At 37.9% G+C, this 20,703-nt stretch overlaps 1 protein-coding gene across 1 annotated transcript in view; it reads left to right on the top strand.

The window, feature by feature from the left end:
* The first annotated feature begins 109 nt into the window (after positions 1-109).
* LOC135201239 (adrenodoxin-like protein 1, mitochondrial) overlaps positions 110-20,703 on the top strand; it is a 21,136-nt gene continuing 542 nt past the window's right edge. Inside the window, exons 1-6 of the mRNA XM_064230119.1 lie at positions 110-252; positions 4,933-5,161; positions 5,652-5,703; positions 7,073-7,179; positions 7,301-7,441; positions 17,687-20,703. The exon at positions 17,687-20,703 is cut by the window's right edge and continues 542 nt beyond it. Coding sequence (XP_064086189.1) covers positions 5,014-5,161; positions 5,652-5,703; positions 7,073-7,179; positions 7,301-7,441; positions 17,687-17,790 — 552 coding nt within the window. The 5' untranslated portion in view covers positions 110-252; positions 4,933-5,013 and the 3' untranslated portion in view covers positions 17,791-20,703. The remainder of the gene's footprint in view (positions 253-4,932; positions 5,162-5,651; positions 5,704-7,072; positions 7,180-7,300; positions 7,442-17,686) is intronic.

Below are 20,703 nucleotides of genomic sequence, written 5' to 3'. Positions count from 1 at the left end.
GAGACCATTCTATGAATTGGTTATAGGCTACAAGCACCAGCAAAGGAGAAATAGAAGTTATGGAACGAGCAAGGGAGCCGTTTCATATTCTAACTACGCCAACTACTACTACTGCTACTCTAATGAACAAACGAGGGAGCCGTTTCATAGAATAAAGCCATCAAATACTACTATTATTGCATAACCTATTTTGTAAGGTATTCTAGGTATACCGCATAGGCATTTCTTCAACTTACTTTTATATTAGGACTGGTAAGGCATTTTACTATTCGGTTTAGAACCTAATTACTAAATTTAGAAACTAGGTATGAAATGTTTTATACCTACGGGATTAGCATACAAGTCAGTGACAGCCACAATGCTCAATAAGAGACGATGCTGGTTTAGGAAAGCATGCACAGTGGCTACCCTAGGTATAAAGATACTTAGGCGGATAGGCCTCATTAGGTCTATCACAGTACCTTGATAGACATACTAGGTACGCTAAGGAATTCAACTTTTCTTTACTGTGAGATAGACCTACCTAGCAGGTGAATAGTTAGCTACGATAGTACCTACTACCTACCTATATACTCTGTTTTTTTTCATCTGTCCATCCGCCTGTGGTGTTTTTGTATGGCAACACTGCGTCCCGGGCTTTTGATAGTTACGCTATGTGTAAGTTTTAGGTAAATAAAAGGATATCTGGGTGTACATTGCATCTGAAAAGTGTTTTAATAATTTACTGTATGCGAATTACACCGTTAATATTCGAAATAGGATATTATTATAATCGTTGAATGTAAGCTAAATGTGACTATCTAAAGCCCGGGACGCAGTATTGCCATACAAAAACACCACAGGCGGGTGGACAGATGAAAAAAAACAGAGTATAGTAATGCTGATTAGCTACCTACTACCTAGCTAGCCTAAGTGGTCACGAATTATTTGTCTGGTCCTGAGGCATAGGTGTAGGGTAAACAACCGAGTGGACTGGCCGACTCACCGACTACCGCGGTTTTGGCCACCCTCCGAAAAAGTACTTTAACATGTCCTGACACCGGAGATGGTCATCAGTCATGAGTTGTTGGTGATGATGATAAGAGTTAAATCCGCACACCACTTGTACCCATAGACGCTAGGGCACTTTCATCACGACAATCGTAAACCCGACCTCTAACCAGTACTTATCTAAGGGAACTATGGCATTCTTTGTGGCGTTTTGCGCTCTTCAATTGTTTATCAGTGTTGTCAATTGGTATGTGTTTACCATCCAAACGGGGTATAAGACTTACACAAAACCGGGGAAATAAGTGCAATTAGCGTATTGTAGTATATATATACATATATTACAGCAATTCTATCATTACTGCATTACTATGGCAACTAGAATTCATGGAAATAGTTTGTAAATGCATCGACGTATGCGTGATTTCCACTAGATTGGCAACGATGAGTCTTTTTGCCGTCGTCTGCTCGTACTTCAGAAATATATGTAATTTTTTGGGATTAATTTGGTTGCTAAAAGGGATAATAGACATTGATTAAATAAACATTTTGAAGTAACAAAGTAAAGTTAAACTAAATAATGAGTAAAGTAAACAATTAAGAGAATAAAGCTTTGCACCTCATAAACAGTGTAGTCGTCTGCTGCTCGTAGCCTAACTGTGTTTGTGGAGTGAGTGCTTAGGAACCAGGAACAGTAACATGGTTCAAGTGCAATTTGGAGTGAATTAAGACCAAAATGTGTATAATTACAATCAAATAAGCACTGTGGAGTTTCAGTTGTGATGGCTGTAAGGATAAAACCACCGATTACAAGGTAAAAATTACTTCAGTTCAACCATGACCCCAGGAATAAAAAGTTTCATACTTTCACTAATATAGGCAACAAAATGTTGTTTTATTGTGCTGATTTTACAACTGCAATCTTGAGTAAGATCAATAAATGTTACATATATACGCTAACATTGTTCAAATGAGTGCTGGGAAGGCTGGGAAAGATGGTGGATTGAAAACATATTTTACGAAGAGCTCACATGCTTATTTTAGTTTGTATGGGGCATTCATATGTCACATTATGTTGACGAAACTTCAATCTTTTGAATGGTATGCCTAAAGTTGTAATTGTATTCTTGTTTCACCAATTAAATATCGAGTGAATAAGGCCTGGCCAGTGCAATGACAATGGATCGTCTGCATTTGTTTACCCTAGTTAGGTAGTTAACCCCTCCCCCTTGGATATGTATAAGCACTTGGTGTCCAAGCTTAAGCCCAGCTTCGCTAAAGGTAAGTCTGGTTAGGTCATGTTCCTTCTGAAATGCCTACGAGGGATACAGTGGGTATCCATGACCCCCCCTACTCTGCAGTTGCTGCAATTGATTTATTGCCATACCTATAGGCTACTCAGTTTTTTTCCATCTGTCCACCCGCCTGTGGTGTTTGTGTATGGTAACACTGCGTCTCGGGCTTTAGGTAGTTACGCTATGTGTAGGTTTTAGGTAAATAAAAGGATATCTGGGTGTACATTTGCAACTGAAAAGTGTTTTGATAATTTACTGTATGCGAATTGCACCGTTAATATTCGAAATAGGATATTATTATTGTTGTTAAATGTGAGCTGCCTTTTCGGGGTGGCGAATGGAACAGCCAGACGCGGTTGGGGGAGCCGGGTGGAGTGTGCTGTATCAACTTACACATATCACTCAATTGATAAAACATCTGTTCGCCACTTCATTTTTATGGGGAAGTATTTGTTTTTCATTATTCATTCTCAAGACAGTTTTCCAGCCACGACTATTAGGGTGGTAATCCCTTAATCAAGGAGCCTTACATTTGTTTACATATTCATTTATTAGTAACATGTAACCTGCACTGATGCGTCTTTTTAACATACGTAATTGTAATGTTAAATAAAAGGAGTAGCTACAAATTTGTTTCAGTCAACTACGAGAAATGAGGAATCACCTTAGAATCATGCTGTGGCAGCAGACACTTTTATGTAAAAAAATCCTTAATTGTTTTTTCTTATAACTCGGCTCATCATAAAGATACATATTGTCAGCATTGCATGTATGATTACCACCCTAATATTCTTGGCTGAAAAACGATCACGAGAAAGAATGATGAAAAATGAATACTTCCTCATGAAAATGAAGTGATTAGGTGATTTGTCTGAATAAGTTGTATTATGGTCCGGGAGAGAGGGAGTGTGAGAGGGAGACGGAACAACACTCTCCACCCGCCTCCCCACTCTCGCTCAACTGTAATTTGTTAATCAATCAAGATGCATCATTCTTAGGGTTCCTGTTTAAGTGAATCCACTATGATAACAGCAATTATATTGATGCCATTGACTTTAGCGAATAAGGTGACAGCTTTAAGTAAAAAGCAGTACAACCAGAGCTTTCTCCTATCTAAATACGGTCAATGCAAAAATAACATTTCCTCAAATTCCATTAAACAGATGTTAAACCAAGTTATGTCATATCGCATCTGGCTAAAACGCACTTTATAAAAATTAAAAGTATATACTGATATACTTATGTGTAATGAAGTAACAAGTAGCTTAGTAGCAGAGTAGGTGTGGTCCAATAAAGTTGACATCTTGCCATAGTGAACAATGAGAGAAGCAATTTTCCCGCCACTGCATCTGGCTGTTCCATTCGCCACCCCGAAAAGGCAGCTTATGTACATTGAACAATAATACAATACGTGTCCTGTTTTGAATATTAACAGTGTTATTCGCATACAGTAAATTATTAAAACACTCTTTATTTGCAAATGTACACCCAAATTTCCTTTTATTTACCTAAAACTTACACACAGCGTAACTATCTAAAGCCCGGGACGCAGTGTTACCATACGCAAACACCACAGGTGGGTGGACAGATGGAAAAAAAACAGAGTATAGTAGCTAGGTACTTCTCGGGGGGCAGATTTAGGCTGTGCGGGGCCCTAGGCCAGTGACTTTGGGGGCCCTCTCATTTATGGGCAAGGTGGGACATGATAGGTGTCTGGGATTTATTTTCTAATTGAGCACCTGTATATCATTATTATTATATTATTATTTTAGCTGTCTTTGAGTCATGGCATTGTTGATTTCTGCTGGGTTGTGGCTCTTGACTGGTTTATGAAGCTTGACATAATCTGTTTTTTGTGTGTTTAGTGATAATGGAACAACAATCTTGTTTAATTTTTGTTGTTGCTCAAATCTTTACCCATATCTTTATGTAGATGCCTTGTGAAGCTTTCAGGTTTGCCTTGTTATGGCAATTACCAGTATTCATTCACCTTCACCTTCACTATTCTCCTGCAGAAGAGGTACCAATCTACATTCCCTTCTATGGGATTGAACTCAAGGAGCCATCAGTCAGTCATGGAGGCTTGTTACTGACCTCTAGCTAGACTTTCAAGGAAGAGTTGCAGTGTGTCATCCTTGTTGGCTAGTGTTGCTTAATCAGAATTGCTTACATAAAAAGCACATAAATTTTCCTAGTAGAAAATGTATAGTATTTAGGTTTTTGTCTAATCTTTCTGTAATGTGAAAGATAAGCTTTTTTTAAAAGCAACTTTTTAGATACATGTGGTATGTAATGATCAACATCTATAATGTCCCAAGGTTACCTTGAGATGAAAGATAATCAGTTATCATGAATGCATTGTTTATGCAGTATGTATGATTTTATATCAAGTCCCTTCATATTTATCAAGTAACTTATTATCTATTCATTGTACAGTAGCTAGTCATTTTAAAATCAAGTATATTTTTAGGGAAGGAAAATAAGTGTTTTTGTATCTAGGAGGGTAATCACTCACTTAATGAGCTCCATATGAAATAGCTTAATGCTGTGCTGCATATTAATCAGTAGAAAGGACAGTGTTTGTCTCTAGTATAGTATACTGTAAGCTGTAATTTACGACCAAATTCTTGATATTGAAAGACTTTTGCAGGTTACTGAAAATTAAACTATGTAAGAAATAAGTCAAATCAGAACTGAATGTTGAGCACTGAAACCTGGTAGAGGAAACACCATGGCTAACCGATTGTACCTGAGGAAGATATTGAGAATCATTCGTGTCAGCCATCAAGCTGTTGTGAATCTAAGCACCGGAATCAATTCCAATGTAGCCCATCAAATTCAGAGAAAACCTCAACTGAGATGTCTTATGACAACCCCAAGTAGGTACAGCTTGTAATGTGATGTTACTGTGTTTTTATTTATTTTCTTGATTGTTTCTTCAGAAATATAATGGCTGTAAAATATACTTTTGTTCCTTATGAGATGACAGAGTATTGGTGTTTTGCATTGGTTAGTATTCATATATCACTAGATGTGTAATTACCTGTTTACCTGTTAACAGAGTAAAGTTTGTTTGTTTCTTTTTTTGACAGATAGATGGGAAAGTATGTAAAGCCATCAAATAAATTGCATATGGATATTTTCTATAATCATTTCTTTTTTTGACAGATAGGCAGGAAAGTAAGTATATATATAAAGTCATCAAATAAATTGCATGGGCATATTTTCTACAATCATGTATGTCATATTTCTGATACTTTTTGTCTCACTTTTTATTTGTAAAGTTACCCAGAATTGTTTGGTATTTTCAAGAATTACTGAATGAAAGACAGTAATTGCTATGGATAATTATTTCCTTTTGTTTTCCAGATCTTCAGCATGGGGAATATGAGTGGCAGGACCCTAAGTCAGAAGATGAAGTGTAAGCATGTTCTTTATGATGTCATGAAAATTCATTGTGATGGGGACTTGGTTATACATTTAGGGAAAATCAAGGTTGATAGTGCTGTTCAATGCAGAAGCTTTATATTAGTGATAGTACTTGTAATAGTGTGAATATTTCTTGTTCTTATGGGAACACAAACCATTGCCCTTGAAGGAGTATTCAGGTAGTTAACTAGCAATAATTGGGCAAGTAGAAGGAAACCCATACACTTATTCTGATATTCATGATACAATATTTATTTACAGAAACCTGTATGTATTTCAGTCCTGGCTAAACTTTCGAAAACATTATATGTCGGAAAATTCATGGTCATTGTAAAATCATGGGAAAATTAATAGTACTAAAAGCCTTTCACACATTTTTCACAGTATTTTACTATTTAGTAACATGTTTCATTTGATGATTAAGGTTAAGTCAGAAAACTACATCCAGTAAAATCTGTTGTGTATCCAGTAGGGGAAGACTGTCTACAGCAGCAACCTCCACTTGCTATACAAATGTCAAGAGCAGCAAGTCTGGCAACTTACCTATAGAAACAATTTAGATCAGTAGAATAACTGTATATTCAGGCCTTGAAGGTATTCTTTTAAAAAACTGCAGGACCATGGATTTAAGAGTTTTCACATAGGTCAAAGTAAATCACTATAGTATGTAATGCAAATGTTAAGGTTGGTGGAATTCATGCACTTAATCCTGGGACAAACGCAAAGAAAAAATGTCACCCACTCAGCTAATGGTCTCTCATGCATATACTAGTCACATTTTGTTGCTGTTTTACCATATCTTGAAATCAGAGTAGACACCACCCTACTTACAAACAGGTTACATTCCGGACGGTTGTCTGTATATTGAATTGTTTGTTACGCTATTTAAGTACAGCATGATATCAATACAGTACTGTACATTTTTTCATCCTAAAACACAGTGCACTGTACATAGAGTATTGTATATACATAATAGACATGCAAAACAAAATTTGAACTTACAGGTGGCAAGGGGAGCTCTCTCAACATAATTTTAATGTGCAATTCCATTTGTTTATATCTCAGAATGTTTGTGAGTTCAATCTCCATAAGTAGGGTAGTGCCTGTAATCAAAGCATTACATACAAAAGCAGGGGACGAAGATGATTCTTTTAGGACTATTATTCAGTCCTCAAGGACATTCTGAAATAAATCAACAGGTGTAATAGAGAACTAAAATAATGAAAAATATATTGTACTACAATAGAAATTTATAGTACTAAATAGATATGCTGTTACTATAAATGTGAATTTTTGGTAACTTCATTTTATTCAGTCTGAAATTCTTGTAATGTTATTAACATTTCACTTCCATTTTCCAGCGTTAACATTGTATTTATAGATCGTGAAGGAAATAAAATTCCTGTCAGAGGGAAGGTTGGAGATAATGTCTTATATCTTGCTCAGCGCTATGGAGTTGCAATGGAAGGTAACTTCTCAGTTGTTAACAATTTGCATGATATCCATTGTGAATCTTGATTATTTGAATGATCTAATATTCATAAACTGACAAATGATGCATATTTATAAGTCTGTTAAATTGCCTACAGGTGCGTGTGAAGCGTCACTAGCTTGTAGCACCTGCCATGTCTATGTAGATGACGAGTTCTTTGATAAACTCCCAGAACCTGTAGAGGAAGAGGAAGACATGCTGGATTTAGCAACATTTTTAAGAAATAACTCAAGATTGGGTTAGTATAGAGTCACTCAGTTTTGGATATAATAAGACCAGTGCCTCATTCTGAGAGGAAAGGTTATGATGCTTTAGAATTTTTGTTTCTATGAATTATAAACCTCACTTTTACTAAAATTAAATGTACTATTGTTTAGTCACTATTTTTTACAATAACTTCTGTTATTGCTACCTTGTGTTGGTTCATGGTTTTGGTGACTGTTACCATTTTCAGATGAGATATATTCCACTATGATGTTCACTGTGCAGCTTGCTCTTAAGCACTACTTGAATGTTACATGTTTTCATAATCAGCCATGTCACATCGCCTCTAGGTTTTGTGAGGGATATCATCCTTTATGATATTCTTTTACAAGATTGGTCTCTGTGCATGGTGCCAATTAATTGACTCATCAGTGGTTAGTGCTGTTGCAACAGCTCTGGTTCATGTAGAAGCAGTTCTTAAGATCCAGGAAGAAATGCCTTTTTGAGCATGAACTTCCATGAGTGTTTGTGGTTCACAAATGGTGATTGTCTAGGTATCATCATGAACCATGAAGAATGGGGTTTAAGAATTTTCAAAATTTCTGAAAATATGCACAAGAATCTTTCATAGTGACACTCAAATGCTACTCATGTTTGCTACTGCTCATACAATACATGGCTGAGGTTTGTGATAATATCGGTGCCTCTGCACTGCGTATGCTCATTCCATTTGCTATGCTCCTGATTAATATTTTGTTCCTATGCGAAACAAACCTTCGGTCTTAACAATAGGATATTTTCCAAGTGCTAGCTGGTTATCGGTTAAAAACAATCAAAGATTATAAGCAAGGAATCTGTGAGATCTGGCAACTCCTGCACATACGAGGTGGTAGCTGGTCAGAGACCACGCACAACCCCATGACGCTTCCAGTCTTTCCTTGACTGCCTTGGAGAGTAAGACGACTGTTTCTTGGCTACTGAGTCTTTTAGGTGGTGTGTGGCATTGGACTGATGAGCTTGCTTCTTGGTTTTTTGTATTGTGGCAAGAAGAAACTTCTGTTGTGATTGGGAGTTCATGGTTGTAACTGTTTATCCATTTCTCTTGCTCCCATGAAACCTTTACACTATTCACACGTGGTTTGGACCATGCTTATTGCAGCCCATGATTAGGGCGACCTATTCATAATGCTGCAGTACTAGTACCGTAGTGGATGCAACATTGTTCCTGTGCAGTCAGAGAATTTGCCGGGCATGGCATGATTTTATGCAGCCCATGCTTGTGCTTCCTTTGGTTGTATTGTGTGCAGACTGTGCTCAGTGCAACTTGTATTGGACTGTGCATATGTGGAGCCCAGCTGATACTAGTTGTCCTATTAACCCTTAAACACCAAGCCCCTATTTACCAAAGTGTCTGTCGTATGCCGGGAGTTAGCGCTGAAGCGGAAAAAAAGTTTTTTCAAAAAATCACAGCACGCTTAGTTTTTAAGATTAAGAGTTCATTTTTGGTTCCTTTTTTTGTCATTGCCTGAAGTTTAGTATGCAGCCATCAGAAATGAAAAAAAATATCATTATCATCTATAAATATTGGAATATATGACAGAGTGAAAAATAAATTTCATATATAATTGTATACAAATCGCGCTGTGAGCAAAACAGTTAAAGTTAATGAGTTAATGTTTTTTTCGTTGTATTGTACACTAAATTGCAATGATTTTGGTATATAACAAATTGTAAAACAATCAAAGCAACACAGAAAATATTATCACAAAAAGATGCATGAATTCGTAACATGCGGACGTAAAAACAAGTTTTTTCAAAAATTCACTATAAATCAAAATATTGTGCTAGAGACTTCCTGTTTGTTGCAAAATTAAAATAATTGATTGAATATTACTAGACTGTAAGTGTTTTAGCTTACAATTGCAGTTGTCGACCATTTCGGTCGAGTTAAATTTGACTGAAGGTCGAATTTTTTCTATTTATTGTGATTTATATGAAAATATTTCAAAACTGATAAAAGCAACAACCATGAGTTATTTTTTGTTGTATTCTGCATGAAATTGGACACATTTTTTATGCAATGGCTAATAGAAAACGGTGCAAAAATTACGACAAGGTGACTAAAGAAATTCTGAGTTTTTCAGCCGAGTTACTGCGCTTGGAGGTAAGGAAAAAGTTTTTTTCCAAAATTCACCATAAATCCTGTTTGTTGCCAAATGAAGGTAAATGATTGAATGTTACTAGAATGTAAGAGTTTTAGCTTACAATTGCATTTTTCGACCATTTTGGTCGAGTCAAAGTTGACTGAAGGTTGAAATTTCATACAATCAACTTACCTGTCAGATATATACATAGCTAAGACTCCGTCGTCCCCGACAGAAATTCAAATTTCGCGGCACACACTGCAGGTAGGTCAGGTGATCTACCGTCCTGCCCTGGGTGGCAGGATTAGGAACTATTCCCGTTTTTTATCATATTTTCTCTGTCGCTTGGAATGTAAACAACGTTTGCAGTTCCTCCTGACTTGATTTTTGGATTTCAACGCCATCGATCTTCTGGGCTATCTTTTGCAGGGAAGTACTGGGTCTTTGGTTCGGCATACGCATATTAATTTGTTTTAATAACTTTGGCTTCGAAAATTTCGAAGAATTGTTTACGTGTAACTACCGAACTTTTCGGTAGACACTCACATAGTTTGCAAAAGGAAAATTTTAATATTTATTCATTAATAACGTGTAGTAAATGTTAAAATTGATTGAGGAAGTTTAAGCTAACTTCCTTCTTGAGGAAGTCAGAATAAATAGAATTAGTTTCGCTTCCTTTAGACATTTTTATAGCTCTCGTAGTAACGAGCAGTTAGAGCATTAACAATACTAGTAGTGTTGTATCCTCATCTCCTTCTTACTTCACAGAATCTTCAAATTCATATTGCAATTTGAAGACAAAGGAATGTAGCTCAAAATACGAGCTATTGAAAGGTAAGAAGTGATTTTAGTGTTCCCCTTTGCTCTGTCTCGCTCCCAGGCCTAGACCTCTTCCAAGCTCCCATGCCCAGAAGGAAAGTCGAAAGCCTTACGGAGGTTATAGAGAATCCCCACCGGTCAGGCGTCCCCTCGGCAGGTTCTGTAGCACGTCCCAGACTGCCAAGTTCGCCATTGGAAAGGCGTCCTATAATGAGGGTGCGGCCGATCGGCTCTGTCTCGCTCTCAGGCCTAGACCTCTTCCAAGCTTACAAACCCAGAGGAGAAGGAATGTCGAAAGCCGTAAGGAGGTTTCAGAGAATCACCTCCGGTCGGGCGTCCCCTCGGCAGGATCTGTAGTAGCGTCCCAGACTGCCAAGGATAACCGTTGGAAAGGTATCCTATAATATTGATTTCATTATCCGATTCCTCATCGGAAAGGGGGAAGTTCTGACGAATTTTTGAGACCTTCTAAAGTTCTTAGAAATCTCTAAGTAACTGGATTATATCCCGGGAAGTATTACGGAGGTATCCTCCTTCCCCTAGATCGGACACGGAGAAGTAAGAAGTAGCTGCGAAGATCCTGGGAAAGTTACTACAGCAGATATCTTTGTTGATTGGAGTACTAAGGAGGGTCCTTCTCGGAAAGAGGACCTCTTCCTTCTGGAATCCCGTCCGCTAGAAGTCTCTGAGATCTCGGACGAGGCACCTATCAAGAGTCTTGGTGGATAAGGAGAAAGAAGTTTCATATACGAAGAATTTTCTTGAAGATGCAAGATATTATCTTTCTCGCAACAGACTGCTCAGGACCGCTTCAGAAAAGCGTCCTGCGAGAGTGTTTCTCTTCTTCTGCTTCTCCTTCACTTATATGAGGGTGGAAAGACTCGGATCTTTCCAAGCCCCTGAAAAGGCTTTGGAAGAACCTTCTTTGAACTCGAGCCAGAGCGCTTCACTGATGAAGCTCCCTCCTCGATCAAGAAGGTGAAGTTGTGTCGTCGTCCCCCTATATGGACGTAGCGGATCGTACTCCTACGAGGTCTCCCTCCCCTCCCATTGAAGAGGGCGTGGGAGAAACTTCTAAGAGTATCCTACTGGCTGTTCAATAGAAGCTAGCCTCCTTGGTAGGAGTTATGGCTAGACATCCTCCTCGTAAGAAGGACGTTTCTCTTCCGATCAAGAAGTCTCATCCTCTCTCTCCTGCCAAAAACGAGGCGTCTTTCAGACATGAAGCTTCGTCTTCTAAAACAAGTAGAGGAAGATTTTCGGTCTAGTTCGAGAGCGAGAGAGGCATATACCAGACAAGATGTCGCACAGAAGACGCCAGCTAAACGTGAGGCGTCTTCCAGGCGCGAGGCGTCATACAGAGGCGTGGAATCAGCCAGACGCGAGACTCTAGCCAGGACTTATTCCGGACGTGAAGCGTCATCGAAGCACGAGGCGCCAGCCAGGACGCCAGTTGAGTGCGAGATGTCTTCCAGGCGCGAGGCGTCTTCCAGATGCGAGGAGCCAAGGCTCCAACCAAGCGTCAGCCAGACGCCAGGCGCCAGGATCTCAAGCTTCTTTGTGTTTGGAGATAGATTTCACAGAGACTCTCTTATTTTGAGATTTGTCACAAGATCAGTTGGTTTTCCTGACAGGGACACAAGATGTCGCACAGGCGACCGTAGCCCATGTCAGGAGGGACTGTGACTGTGGGAAGTTTTCTAACTAGAACAATCTTCTCATGACAGGGAATTAATGTTCGCCTAAGCGACTTCATCTCTGTCATGAGGGTTTGTTTCGGAGAAATAGTCCCTCTCTTTGTGAAGAGAGGCTCTTTCCTTAGGTGACTCCCTCTCTTCTACCAACATTTGGAACAAGAGATGGAAGACATAATAGACTAGGAAGTCAAGGAGGGTGCAGGTCTTTCAGATTACAAAGACCTTAGCAACCCGTTTCATTACAGCTTTATGTCCATGTAATAGGAAACTGGAATGATTCTCTTCGATCCTTGCTTCTTGTTAGGATCTCCTTTGTCTAACACTAAATTGTATTACAAAGATAGAAATTTTTCCATTCTCCCTCGGCCTCGGAGGAAAGAAAGAATGTAAAAGAAAATCATCCTTTAGACTACGGTATGGTCAAGTCATATGCACACACCGAAGTAGACTACAGTTTCTTAACATCCTTACATAGGTTTCGTAGATTAATGATGTTTACCTGAAATGTGCAGCTTTATAAAGGATTCTTATACGGCAGAGCACGATATGAGATAATTATCTCATGCTTTTTAGAAACGCATGAAGACAGCATAATCTTTTTAGAATCGAATTTTGCTCAGGAGAAGATGGATGAGTTCGATGGGAAACATCCTTTTCGTGTCAGAAGGATGTCCCTGGATGGACTATAATACGTTTTAATAGCTCCATCCCGGCGCAAGCCAGAAGCATAAGATTCACCTAACAGGATCTTTTCTCGATTTAGTGAATTATTAACCTATAAGTCCATCAGTCTCTATCTTATCTCTAAGAACATCGAGAATTTCTCTTTTTACTCCACTGTTCCCGTTTATAGATAGAAGCTATTGAGAACAAGAACACGGAACGAAACGATATCAAGAGGTTCGTGGTATCAGTTTGCACTTCCGAGACAACCTTCTCGATCAACGATAACTGTTAAACATCAGTATAACATTTATTGGAAGAGTTGTGAAGTCTGAGAGAACCTTCTTTATAGATCTCTTCGCGAGGTGTAATAAGGACTTTCTTCCTACAAACTGGTGCCTTATTCTCGAACAAAAGGTAACAACACGCCATCTTTACTGTTAATGGGGAATAAACTTTAGTCTTTTTTCCCCTAGTTATATATATTCTTAACAGATATTAAGATAAATGGGCGTCAAAGGAAGAAGATGAATGCCTCATTTTGGCCATAGAGAGGTTGGATTCACAGAGGCCACGTTATTCTCTCAGCATGGGTCGGAAGGGTTTTTCTAAGAGATTAGAGATTTTATCGGAATCTATTATAAATAATGGACCTGAAAAACCTATCCAATCTGAGTCTGTCTGCATGCAGACTGACCAGAAGTAAACATGAATGAGAGGATTTTCAAGAGAAGCTTGATAATTCCTTCAAGCAGGCTAAAGACATAGAGTGGCTGAAGATAGTGCTAAATGGAAGGGGGAAACTGTCCTCTTCCGATACCTCTGTGAACCACATAGTGGTTTTCTTCCCTTTCAGGGGGAAGTATCACCTTTGTATTTTCTGCTTTCAATGAATACAGTAAAATGATATACTCTGTCTCGACAAAGAGTATTAGAGATAGCAGAGAATTAAGATCTTCGGGATCTCATCCAATACCTCTATACGATAAAGGTAAGAGATCTTATACTTAGAATGGGATCCTATTTTGGGCCTCAGATTCCGTGTTCTGACAAGATGGAACTGCTCCTCATAAAAATTTCTTGGAAAATTTTAGGAGAGAATTCTTGGTTTTCTCTTGGCCCTAAACTGCCAAGAAAATATTGAAGTTTTTGAGCATTGGAATCTCGCATCTTATTCAGTGGAGACTTGGCAACGAATTTTATCAGCATATGTCTGTTAAAATAAATTTAACCCTCTATTCCTGACTCAACGATTTCGGAGAGAAGTTTCGTTGTCCAGACAGGATACTTATGTTTTCTTCTACGAAAGAAGAAATGGTTAAAACATTTTTCCTACAGAGTCTTTTGAATAGGAGGAGGACTCGAAATAGATCCCAGAAGACATTGAGAGAGATACATTAGAGCTAGAAATCAGGGGTTCTCCCAATTTCAGCTCGGAGTTACTTTCGGCTTCCAGGCTCCTTCCCTTCCTTAGAGCAAGGATAGGGAAGATTCGGCAACGAGAAACCTCATCATCATTTCAGAAGAGATCTCGTTAGCAAAGGAAATAATCACGAAGGATCCTCATCGGATAAAGACTCTTATCTCTCGCACTGTTAGATTCCTATCGTTACTAGATGTAGCTGGATACAATCACCTCCCATTGCCGGAGAGGCCTAAAGCTCAGAGTGGAAGGATTTCTTCCGTTCTTCTCCTGTCCTGATGAACCATTGTGATTTTTCAGGACTTTCAGACAATGTAACGCAAGCCAGACGCCAAGTGCCATAATGTCATTGTCTGATGAAGAGACAGAGCGGGCCTCCAACCTGGTGCATATGCGCTAGAGGCGAACAAATCGGACAGATAAGAATGTCCAATGTGTACATCGCCAGGCAACCTCGAGACTCTACCAAACTAGAAGCTCAAGCAAGTGGGAGGGATCCAGCCAGGCTCCAGATGCTAAAAAAGAGCCAACCTGGAACCAGGAGCGAGGAGTCAGCCAGACATCAGGCAAACTCGAAACGCCAACAGGTGCAAGGCACCAGCCAGGCGTGAGGCGCCAGCCAAGCGCGAGGAGCCAACCAGGCGTGAGGCGCCAGCTAGGTGCGAAGCTCAAGCCAGGCGCGAGGTGCCAGCGAGGCACGAGGCGCCAGCCAGCCAGACGCAAGGCGTCAGCCAGGCTCGAGGCGCCAGACAGGTGCGAATCTCCACCTAAGGCGCGAGGCGTCAACCAGCTGAGAGGCGCCAGTCAAGCGAGAGGTACCAGACAAGCGCTAGGCTCCAACCAAGAGCAAAGCACCAGCCAGGCGCGAGGTTCCTGCCAGGCTTCAGGCTTCAGACGGGAGAGATCCATTTCAAGAAAGCCCTGGTCTTCTTTGAAACATGGAGATCTCCTAAGCACTTCATAGTGACTTGATTCCTTCAAACAGCTGAGAATTAAAAGCGCAGGAAGTGCGCGCTTTTGCAAATTCTTGTTCTTTACATAACAATATGTCATATAAGACATATTAGCTGTGTTGTATGGTAGAGGCAACTCTGTGTTGACTTCTCATTACACAAAGGATGTCAAGTTAACCTACGAGAGATCCTTCTCTTTTGGTTTATACGTTTCTGCGGATACGTTACTGGGATAAGGAGCCGACACTGATCCTTAACTTTGAGTTAAAGTTATTTAACTTAGTGAAATTATTGGGGTTTTTGAAAGTAGTGTGGGAATAACTCTTTTCAATTTGAGCGCGAACCCTCGTGTTAGGATCAGGCGATCGGGATCGGTGTTGCGCTCCTTAGTTATGCCAATAGGCATAGGTGTATTGTCATATAAGTGGATTAGCACCCATTGACAAGTATCTTTTAGGCTCTACCGAGTAAGTGGATAAGACCCCATCGGCAGACCCACAAGAACTCTTGGCCACAGATCACATATCTCGCTAAAGTTTCTTGAGGTGATGCAGACTCCTTGGCAACAGCCATATGAAGTCTACCACCTATCAGATAGGAACCAAGGTTTATTTATACCTACAACATATGTTGTTTACCTGTCTATTCCATGTTAGCTGTCTCTTACCCTCCACCAAAGGGTGTCAATCAGCTATGTATATATCTGACAGGTAAGTTGATTGTATGAAAATGATATTGTTATAATACAATAAAGTTTCATACATACTTACCTGGCAGATATATACATAGCTAAGACTCCGTCGTCCCCGACAGAAATTCAAATTTCACGGCACACGCTGCAGGTGGGTCAGGTGATCTACCGTCTTGCCCTGGGTGGCAGGATTAGGAACCATTCCCGTTTTCTATCATATTTTCTCTCTTCCACCTGTCTCCTGCGGGGAGGCTGGGTGGGCCATTAATCGTATATATCTGCCAGGTAAGTATGTATGAAACTTTATTGTATTATAACAATATCATTTTTGGCACATCGTGATTTATATGAAAATATTTCAAAACTGATAAAAGCTACGACCATGCATTATTTTTTGTTGTATTCTACATGAAATTGTGCACATTTTCATATATAAAACTTTATGTAACGGCTAATATAAAACGGTGCAAACATTACGACAAAGTGACAAAAGAATTTCTGATATTTTCGGCCGAGTTTTTGTGCGCGGACATAAGGAAAAAGTTTTTTCAAAAATTCACCATAAATCAAAATATTGTGCTAGAGACTTCCAATTTGCTGCAGAATGAAGGTAAATGATTGAATTTTACTAGAATGTAAGAGTTTTAGCGTACAATTGCGTATTCCGACCATTTCAGTCGAGTCAAAGTTGACCAAAGGTTGTATTTTACAGGAAATTGCACACATTTTCATATATAAAACTTTATGTACCGGCTAATATAAAACGGTGCAAAAATTACGACAAAGTGACGAAAGAATTTCGGAGATTTTCGGCCAAGTTACTGCGCGGACATAAGGAAAAAGTTTTTTTCAAAAATTCACCATAAATTAAAATATTGTGCTAGAGACTTCCAATTTGTTGCAAAATGAAGGTAAATGATTGAATATTACTAGAATGTAAGAGTTTTAGCTTACAATTGCGTTTTCCGACCATTTCGGTCGAGTCAAAGTTGACTGAATGAAATTTTAGCGTTTATCGTGATTTATATGAAAATATTTCAAAACTTATAAAAGCTACAACCATGGGTTGTATTTTGTTGTATTCTACATGAAATTGTGCACATTTTCATAAATAAAATCATGTAACGGCTAATATAAAATGGTGCAAAAATTACGACAAAGGGACAAAAAAATGTCTGAGATTCGTCGCTGATGCTTTCTAGTGCGAGAAGAAAGCAATTCGCGCATGCGCACCTGGGTAACGCTTGTAAACAAAACAACAGGGTGATCCATGAACTCCCAGCATCCCTCAAGGAGCGTGACTTAAAATTTTTCGCAAACTAGGCCTATAACTATTTTTCCGCGAATATTTAAAAAACTTTTTGTAGTCAACGTACCGTATATCCACTTAGCACCCGACAGACAATTTTGGTCGACATATAATACGTCCAGTTGGCGTTTAAGGGTTGATATAGCAATACCATTATACTGTTGCAGATGTGGACAATGCACCCCAACAATGAAAACTATTTACTGGTAAAATGATCAGCTTGTTTTTATGAAGTAGCAAAATGATTATGAATTATGCATCAAATTCGAAGTGCTTGGTCTTTAACTGAAATAATGTGGATTGATAATGTTAATAAAAAAAATTCTGTTGACCATTGCTTTTTAAATGAAGATGTTATCAAATACTCTTTTAATCTCTTCTCCACAATATTAAGACTTAGGCAGTTACTCAGGTGTTGAATTACAGCATAATTTGGCAAGTTACTAACACTTAAGCTGTTACTCAAATGTGAATTATAGCATGTTTTGGAGTTTAATCAAAGAATGGTATGTATTTCAAGAAAATAAGAGTTTTTTATTTTTGTTTTAAGACACCTCAGTCTTTATTTCTTATTTTACAGGCTGTCAGATCATCCTTACAAAAGAACTCGAGGGCCTGACATTAACGCTGCCTCAGGCAACTCGTAACTTTTATGTGGATGGACATGTTCCAAAGCCACACTAAATATTGTAATTGAATCACTTATCTCAGTAAAATATTCATTAGACGGGTAAATCTGGTATCTCAAATTTGTTTGTTCGATGTATTGCTCCTCTTTTAGTTTTTTTTTTTTTTCAAATTAAAGTAAAGTAGGTTTGCTTTGCATAGTGAAGGTGGGAAATCTGAAATACATTCTAAAGAAGAGTAATGGCGAATTGTAGTAAGGCTGCAGGAAGAACAATAGCCATGCAGTTTCAGGATGAACTTGAAGGATAACTTGATTCTATATTTACTGTTTGTAGCTATTACAGTGAAAAACATATACAGTATAGAAGTAGAATGATACTATAATGCTCTCTTTATCTGATATATGTATTTGAGCTCAAGTGATGTTAGAACCTCTATGTCAAAATAATTCCCCACCCTCTCATATAACTTTAATTTATATAGGAAACTGATTTAGTTTTTAAGGGAAGGAAAATTGGTTGGTTCATATTGTGATGAAGTAGTTGTCATCTCTTATCTTTTATATAGACAGCTGTTGGGAATGGTAGAAACATCTGTTTAGTTTGGTGGTAGAATTTAATGCTTGTTATTTTGGGTATGATTCTGTACTTAGATTTTTCAGTAATTTTATGCAAAGATATGTAAGGCAGCAGTTGTCGTCATGGTGTGAAGGCAGATTTTATAGCTGCTTGTTTTCATATTTCTTTAAGGGGTGCACTGACTGCCAAATTTCGAGGAATTATCAAATTGTTGTTATGAACAGTTTTCAACTGTTTCAAGAAAAAAATGTTTAGATTAACTTATTGACAATTTTGTGTATCACTTGTATATGGCAGTGAATGTCAAATAGTCAAAAATGTAAAAAGTCTGTATGAATAAATCAAGTTTGAGTTATGCACTGTTTTGGACTGTTTTATGCATAAATAAACATATCTTGAAACAGTACATATTGCTAAAAATATTTTTAGATTGGTTCATGGACAATTTTGTTCATTGCTTTTATGGCACTGAACAACAAATTATAAAAAGTCCTGTAAAAAGTGTCAACAAAATTTATACATAAATGAATGTCACTCACTAAAGTATCCCATTCTCTCTAGCGGTATTGTCAGAGAAAACAGGTTATAATGATATAGGGATAACTTGATCAAGATGTCATGATTCTCTCAGAATTCTTCAAAGTCCAAAAATTTTATTGTTTTTCTGTTTTCTCAAAACTTACTTTTTTCAAAATTAAGTTCTTATCTCTCCAAGAAGACATCACCAAGTTCAATTGAAATTTACAGAGTGTAGTATATCTATACATATATCTTTATTTTGTCGTCGGGAAAATCACTTTTTTACAACTTTTATATTTGCATATTATTTTTGAGAAGTGACATGATTTTTTCCACCTACAAAACTAAAGAACTTAAAGGTTGAATTTCTAAATTTCTCCGCAGGAGAATTTTCTTTATTAGTTGTAGAATAAGTGGTATAAAATATGAAGCAAATCCTTTCAATCATAAGGTAGAAACAGCAATTTACTTTATAATGGGGCCTTATGGCATCAGCGCTCCCCTTAAATTTCCTTTTTCATGGTTATTACATAAATCGACTTGCCTACCTAATAAAGACTAATAAAGAAAATATGAGACTATTTTTCTATAACTGGGTATGTGAATTTTTTTGCACCATATGTATTATAAATCAGTTGTTCTTGTATGAAGCAATGTTACATGCCGTGTTCAATGCTGTGAAACATGAGACTGGTAAGCTTGACTTTTTTTTGCAATGTCTATGATATGTGCATAGTAGTGCAGAATATTGCTGTTATTGTTATCCAGATTACATCACTCCAGCTTTGTTTCTGACAGGAAATTGTAATGCATATTATGATAGGCTTTAGTTCTTGGAAATGGCACTGCTAGCAAAACAATATAATTATTGATGGCTTTTATTAATTTGGATTTCAGAAAACCATGATTATGGATGTGCGTAAAGGACCTTTCGTATAGGGGCTGTTAAAAATTGTAACTGTGATCACAGAATCATTGTTAATCTTTTGGAATTTAAAATTTAACCCTAAGGCTCAGTGCTTGGACCTGTGAGATCATTCTGTAGTCATTCTGTATTGAAAAGGAAATTGATGATAAAAAAAGCCTTAGGTGTAAATAGGAGGAAAAGTTCTCAGTTGCATTATGAAACAATTACAATTGGAACAATGGATGTAAGAAAGAGAATATCAACAGAGGTGTAGTAAAAGAAATGAAAAGAGTTGCTGCTAGGGGCCAAAGTAACGCTGCAAAGAACCTTAAGTAAAGCCTACGGTGCGTGGTGTGGGTTGCACTGATGGTACTACCCCACTACAGGGATGATTAATCCATATGTGGATTCTGTTGTAACTCTGACACCTTTGTGTAGCTAATAACTGAAATAGAATTTTGATATGTTTTTCCACGGAGTCAAGTTGTTATGATAGCTGAAAGATCAAATAATATTTTTAATGTTGCCAGTACCTTTTCTGAGGATCTGGTTGTCTTTGCCTGTTAAGTTTTGAGCAGTGCGCATGGATTTGAATATTTTCCGCCCATGTGATGTTGCACTTATTACAGCCCATATCGCTCTGTGCTCTGGCAACATTTATCTGAAGGAGAGATCTGTAGAATTTAGTATATTTTCAATCAACACTTTGTGGATCGCTTTTATTTTTCGGTACTTGAGTATGATATGATCATTAAATTTGCTTGAATTGCTTACAAAGAGAATACTTTTACAGATAGTTATGTTTAAATATTATCTCCCAAGAATGATAGTATTAAACTGCAAAAATATTTAGCTGAAGAAATAACTTTAGGTCTATAATGCGAGTTTTGTTGCATCATACTTCTTAATGCTATTGTATATTTGCATTAGATTAATGTATTTTTTAAATATATATTGTTTCCTAAT

Source organism: Macrobrachium nipponense, chromosome 23, assembly GCF_015104395.2.
Source record: "Macrobrachium nipponense isolate FS-2020 chromosome 23, ASM1510439v2, whole genome shotgun sequence".
In the NCBI taxonomy this organism is placed as follows: Eukaryota; Metazoa; Arthropoda; class Malacostraca; order Decapoda; family Palaemonidae; genus Macrobrachium; species Macrobrachium nipponense.
Note: the sequence above shows the minus strand (reverse complement) of the source record. Positions and strands in the feature narration are given on the sequence as shown.